Below are 6,103 nucleotides of genomic sequence, written 5' to 3'. Positions count from 1 at the left end.
TACTTAATAAATAGTAATTCAATTTTTTCTTTTTTCTTTTTTCTTTTTTCCTATAATATTTACTTAATAAAAAAATGTCATGCACAATATGCTTGTATAAAAAAAAAAAAATCTGGATATTCTAAGGAGATAGGAAGTTCTCCATTTTTTGACATAATATGTATAGCTTTTCATTTATCTAATGGTTTCCGTTTTGTGCATCGATGTTTCTTACAGGTCCTTTGTACCATTTCCTTGCATCCAAAACCCACCAAAGCATTATCAGTGCCAAAGCAACACTCAGAGCAATCGGGGCATAGTTGAAAGTTTTCCATCTAAGAGGATAAGAAGTTGGCAACAGGAAGATTGAACAGGTATAGCATATCCACAAGAAGGCCACCAAGCAAACTGGCCTTCTTGCTCTCCCCAAATAAAACGGCCCTGGTTTGAAGTTGTCTTCAGCCATGACCAGCCTAGCGAAAATCGGCACTGCATAGCTGCCCACCCAGCCTATTGTACTAACTGAAAGGATGGCTGTGAACACCACATCAAGTTTCAAGATGGGCAATCCCAGCAGCATGCTGATGGCTGCACAAAGCCACACGGCATTTATTGGAACCTTGCTTCTTGGGTGCACTTTCCTCCAGATTGGTGACAATGGGAGACATTTATCTCTTGATACAGCATAAACCTTGGAGCAAAACAAGCAAAGTTAGTTTGCAGCTTCATAGAATAGAAAGGGAGGGTCAAGACTTGGGTGGTTCGGATTTTCTTACTGCTCGGGCAGCAGTGGTGGTAACAGACAGCCCACAAAAGAAGAAGGAACCCCAGATGATACACAGGAAAATCACAGCTCCAGTTGAATTTTGGAACCTCCCATAAAATGCGTCATATATTATCTGCGCTGGTACAAGTGCACCAGCAGTCTCATTGTCTTCGTTGTACAAATAGTCCAGATCCTGCATTAAGAATTATGCTACTAATAAAGATCCAATAACTTTACCGCCTTTAACTTGATCAAAGAACAAAAGGGTAAAAAAAAATCTATTGAGCTTTACCCTGATGCTGAAAGTGAGAGCCAAGTAATACGCCCAACCAAACACTGATATAATCCCAATACTAGACAGAATGGCTATAGGGCCAGTTCTATCTGCTCCTTTTGTCTCCTCAGTAAGATGAGCTGCAGCATCATAGCCATATAAACAATAGTTGCTTAGAAGCACTGATAAAATCACTGCATAAGGTATGCTAGAGACTCCAGTTGCCTCAGGAGATGTTTCAAAATGAGTGAAGACATAAGAAGCTGTCTGTGTTGGCTGTGCCACCAGAGGAAGCATTATGATCATTAACAAGCCACCAATTACCTGTGCATTTGGTTGAGGTCAGTATTAACTAAGCCTACTTAAACATACACATGATCTATATGACATCAGTAATTTTTCAGTCTATGATGCAGAATTGCAGATAACATGTGTATATTATTTACAAAGAAAAGTACCAAGAGACAGAACAGTTGAAGAGCACACCTGCCACCATATGGAAATTATGTTGAGAAATGCTATCACTTGTAACGCAAACGTATTTAGCACAGCCCATGCGATGGTCAGACCCATATACATGCACAGAAATACACTCCTGGATGCAAAATAGCCTCCGCCCTTATTCGTCCCAGTGGCTAATAGAATGAGCATCTGCAATGCTTGTGATCCAGAATATGCCTAAAGGGTAAACAGATAATCATACAAGAAATCAGATTGGTTCATTGTTAACGCATCATCATCATTAGTTGATTAGTTGATACCTGAGCACCTATTGCAGATACTAGACCGATGGTCTCAAGCCAAGCACAGCACCATGAAGCAAATGGACCCCACCTGGGTCCAGCCAAATGAGCAGCCCAGAAATAAAGAGAGCCAGTGGTCTGGTCAATGTTGAAGCAACCAAGGTCATCTCAAATGCTTGTTTGCAAGTCCAGAGGAAAAAAAGGGAAAAAAAGCAATGCATACCGGGAAAGAGGAGCATATCTCAGCCATGGCGATTCCAACAAACCATGTGAAGAATGTGACAACAAGCCAACCCCATATCAAGGTTGCCGGACCAGCATAACGCAAGCTTTGGCCGTAGAGGGGTGTACCGGTGAACACTGACATGCATGAAAATGTTATTGCCAGTGTCTTGAACAGAGACTGTAGAAAACCCAAGTGAAAAATATTAGATTTCATCACTTCCAAATTCTTTATAGATCAAAATCCAGATTGAAAATAAGAAAATTCTCAACATGGTTGCAAGAAAACAGTAAGCGAGATAAATAGATGACCATTTCCCTTCTCAGTTCTTGCTTGTATCCAAGCTCATTGAGGCGCTTTTCTCCAGAATCCATTTCCAAAGCCTGGTGATCCATTCTGATATCCTCCACTCTCGGACCAGTTGCTACAATGTACCTATTAATGGAAGAAAGAAAAAAATGTCATGTCTTCAAATCCTCAACTGGATGGTTAGAATATAAGATTGAGGATTTTGAATTAATCTTAAAACTCAAGTTAATAAACTAATGCTTTGATCAACAGAGGAGGAAGACTGGTGGAAAAATTAATGGAATGGGTCATAGGCATGTGGCTTCTAGTTGACTTAAGAAAAAAATAATGTATGAGATTTCCTACTGGTGTTTTAATATAACGCTAAGGCTAACAATAGAATCTGAGAATCTGACTTCTTTGATTCTCTCATGGCAACTCTTTGCATGATTGCTCTTGTCTTTATCTTAAGTCCAAGTAAAAGAGAACAAGCAAAAGCAGTTGGAAAGTTTGAAATTTAGTTGGTCCAAAATGCCAATACTAATAAATAACTAAGGTTGATTTTTCTTTGTGCATCTGGAAGCTGAAAAATAAACTTTTTCTTCCACTAAAGCAAAAAAGTAGTATTTCTGGACCAACTGAAATTCAAACTTAGTTATCCAAACAAGTAAAGACAAGAGAGTTGCCGATAGGGGAGAGAGAGAGAGAGAAGCAGTATTTCTGGACCAACTGAAATTCAAACTTAGTTATCCAAACAAGTAAAGACAAGAGAGTTGCCGAGGGGAGAGAGAGAGAGAGAGAGAGAGAGAGAGAGAGAGAATAAGTCACAAATCCTATAGTAATCTATTGTAAAACCTTTTTCTTTGGCCTATGTCATGTAAACTTCAGCATTGAATCATGGATACACATAAGCCAATATAAATATTGTGTGCATGTGCGTAATTTCCTTGGGCAAAACTCAACAGATAAGCCACAACTATCATCCTAGAAAAAAATCTTAAGCATGATTATCTCTACAGCCCACCATAAATAAATAATAGGAGTATTGGTCTTCCACTCCACTTGCTTATGACTAATACCATTTTCATGCATGCGTGGTCAGTGCAGTCTTTCATTAATTTGAGTTTCATGCCTAATTCTAAGCCACCAGTCTTATACTATAATCATCCGACTTAAGAATTTGAGACAGGTTCGATCGAAAGAGGGGGATATCGAATATCAGAATGACTACCTTGCAGGTTTTGGAAATGGATTCTGGAGAAAAACGTCTCAATGAGCTTGGATACAAGCAAGAACTGAGAAGGGAAATGGTCATCTACTTGTATCTCTCACTGTTTTATTTAACTTCTGTTATTTCCCATTTGAATTTGGATTTGTAAAAAACGTTAGTGAAATCTAATCATTTTCACTTGGTTTTGTTTACAGACACTGTTCAAGACACTGGCAATAACATTTTCATGCATATCAGTGTTTAGTGGGACACCTCTGTATGGCCAAAGCTTGTATTATGCAGGTCCTGCAACCTTAATATGGGGATGGGTGGCTGTCACTTTCTTCACTTGGTTTGTTGCAATTGCCATGGCTGAGATTTGCTCCTCTTTCCCGGTATGGATTTGTACCATCTTTTGGCTTTTCCTTTCCCCTTATTACTTACAATCTGAAACTTTGAATTATGGGAAGCATTTTCTGAAAATTTTGGTATCTAAGACGTCCTTGGTTGCTTTGACCATTGACCAGACAACAGGTTCTCTTTATTTCTGGGCTGCCCAATTGGCTGGACCGAGGTGGGGGCCATTTGCATCATGGTGTTGTGCTTGGCTTGAGACCATTGGAGTGGTATCTGCAATAGGTGCTCAGGTATTGCCAGTACTTCCATCTGTTAGCATATTTCTTGAGTGAATTTGGTGCTTGAATGCAGCAATAAATTTCAGGAGATTAATAATGAACTGATGATAAAGATGCACTATCAAAGAGAAAAGTATCATGCACTGCTACTAATTTGATTTCTTTTTCCCCATTTATGAGGCATATTCTGGATCACAAGCATTGCAGATGATCATTCTTTTAGCCACAGGGACAAACAAGGGTGGAGGCTATTTTGCATCAAAGGGTGTGTTCTTGTGCATGTATATGGCTCTAATCATAATTTGGGCAGCACTAAACACATTTGCATTACAAGTGATAGCATATCTCAACATCATTTCCATATGGTGGCAGGTAAGATAAGATATATGCTCATTATATATATATATATATATATATATATATATAAGCATGTTCTCTGCAGACTCTGCTTCATGTAGTTTATTACAATGTGTAATTCTTTATTGCATTTCCATCATATATACCAAATCTATTGAGTAGGCTTAGTACTGACCTCGCACTCAAGTATGCAGGTAATCGGTGGGTTGCTTGTGACTATAATGCTTCCTCTGGTGGCACAGTCAACACAACCAGCTTCTTATGTGTTCACTCACTTTAAAACATCTCCTGAGTCAACTGGAATATCTAGCGCACCTTACGCAGTGATTTTATCGGTGCTTCTGAGCATCTACTCTCTATACGGCTATGATGCTGCAGCTCATCTTACTGAGGAGACAAAAGACGCAGACAGAACTGGACCTGTTGCTATTCTATCTAGTCTTGGGATTATATCAGTTTTTGGTTGGGCTTACTACTTAGCCCTGACTTTCAGCATCAGGGTAGGCTGTGGTGAAGTACTCTTTTGATTTTGATCAAGCTAAAGGCAATAAATTTATTGCATGGTTATTAGAACATGATTCTGAGTGCAGGATCTAGACTATTTATACAACACAGACAATGAGACTGCTGGTGCACTTGTACCAGCACAAATAATATATGATGCATTCTATGGGAAGTTTCACAATTCAACTGGAGCTGTGGTTTTCCTGTGTATCATCTGGGGTTCCTACTTCTTTTGTGGGCTGTCTGTTACCACCACTGCTGCCCGAGTGGTAAGGAATACCAAAACTCTAAACCCGAAACCCGAAACCCTCCCTCTTTTCTGAAGCTAAAAGCTCATAATTTTATTTGTTTTACTGGTCATAGGTTTATGCTCTATCAAGGGATAAAGGTATCCCATTTTCACCAATCTGGAGGAAAGTACATCCAAGGAGCAAGGTTCCAACAAATGCCGTGTGGCTCTGCGCAGCCATTGGTTTGCTGCTTGGACTACCCATTTTGAAACTTGATGTAGTGTTCACAGCCATCATTTCAGTTAGTACAATTGGCTGGGTGGGCGGTTATGCAATTCCCATTTTGGCTAGGCTGGTGATGGCTGAAGAAAATTTCAAACCAGGACCCTTTTATTTGGGTAGAGCAAGCAGGACAGTTTGCTTGGTGGCCTTCCTGTGGATATGCTATGCCTGTTCAGCCTTCCTATTGCCAACTTTCTACCCTCTAAGATGGAAAACTTTCAATTATGCACCTGTAGCTCTCACTTTTGTTTTGACACTGATAATGCTTTGGTGGGTTTTGGATGCAAGGAAATGGTTCAAAGGACCTGTAAGAAACATTGATGTACAAGACGGAAACTAACTCAGCTATATAGTGGAGTTAGATTTCTAGGTTAATTACAACTTATTTATATAACATTCCAAAAACATACAGAGAAATGTTGCACTGCAACTTGTAGTACAGTAAAACTCTCTCTCTCTCTCTCTCTCTCTCTCTCTCTCTCTCTCTCTCTCTCTCTCTCTCTCTCTCTCCAGCCTCCTCTTGGCATTTATTCCCATTGGTTCAGTCCTGTCAAGCTCTTCATGATTGATCCTATTGTCAAGTTTCGAGTCAAAGTGGTATAGCAGTTGAGA

General features: G+C 39.6%; 2 protein-coding genes across 3 annotated transcripts; one reads left to right on the top strand and one right to left on the bottom strand.

The window, feature by feature from the left end:
* Positions 1–119: 119 nt before the first annotated feature.
* On the bottom strand, positions 120–2,590 carry LOC117614369 (amino-acid permease BAT1-like). Its single transcript, XM_034343161.1, has 7 exons — positions 2,297–2,590; positions 1,986–2,165; positions 1,781–1,900; positions 1,506–1,697; positions 1,038–1,343; positions 756–938; positions 120–670 (listed from the first exon to the last, which is right to left on the bottom strand). The coding sequence occupies exons 1-7, from the start codon at positions 2,378–2,380 to the stop codon at positions 179–181; spliced, it is 1,557 nt and encodes a 518-aa protein (XP_034199052.1). The 5' UTR covers positions 2,381–2,590; the 3' UTR covers positions 120–178.
* Positions 2,591–3,326: 736 nt separating this feature from the next.
* Positions 3,327–6,097, top strand: LOC117621464 (amino-acid permease BAT1 homolog). Of its 2 annotated transcripts, none has more exons than XM_034351960.1 (8): positions 3,327–3,370; positions 3,463–3,583; positions 3,699–3,878; positions 4,011–4,130; positions 4,299–4,490; positions 4,670–4,975; positions 5,066–5,248; positions 5,343–6,097. In XM_034351960.1, the coding sequence occupies exons 1-8, from the start codon at positions 3,342–3,344 to the stop codon at positions 5,829–5,831; spliced, it is 1,620 nt and encodes a 539-aa protein (XP_034207851.1). In that variant the 5' UTR covers positions 3,327–3,341; the 3' UTR covers positions 5,832–6,097. The 2 variants fall into 2 exon arrangements, with proteins under 2 accessions (XP_034207851.1, XP_034207859.1); XM_034351968.1 differs by having other exon boundaries at positions 3,334–3,370; positions 3,451–3,583.
* Positions 6,098–6,103: the final 6 nt, after the last annotated feature.

Source organism: Prunus dulcis, chromosome 1 (assembly GCF_902201215.1).
Source record: "Prunus dulcis chromosome 1, ALMONDv2, whole genome shotgun sequence".
Taxonomy (NCBI): Eukaryota; Viridiplantae; Streptophyta; class Magnoliopsida; order Rosales; family Rosaceae; genus Prunus; species Prunus dulcis.
The sequence above is the reverse complement of the archived record's forward strand: the minus strand, read 5'-3'. Positions and strand labels throughout refer to the sequence as shown.

Excerpts from the sequence above, each read along its gene's own strand:
- LOC117614369 (XM_034343161.1), bottom strand. The coding sequence starts at position 2,380 with ATGGATCACCAGGCTTTGGAAATGGATTCTGGAGAAAAGCGCCTCAAT. Across the intron at positions 2,166-2,296 it reads AAGAACTGAGAAGGGAAATG|TCTCTGTTCAAGACACTGGC; the intron begins GTCATCTATTTA and ends GGTTTTCTACAG. Across the intron at positions 939-1,037 it reads CTCTCACTTTCAGCATCAGG|GATCTGGACTATTTGTACAA; the intron begins GTAAAGCTCAAT and ends TTCTTAATGCAG.
- LOC117621464 (XM_034351960.1), top strand. The coding sequence starts at position 3,342 with ATGACTAATACCATTTTCATGCATGCGTG. Across the intron at positions 3,584-3,698 it reads AAGAACTGAGAAGGGAAATG|ACACTGTTCAAGACACTGGC; the intron begins GTCATCTACTTG and ends TTTTGTTTACAG. Across the intron at positions 3,879-4,010 it reads AGATTTGCTCCTCTTTCCCG|ACAACAGGTTCTCTTTATTT; the intron begins GTATGGATTTGT and ends ACCATTGACCAG.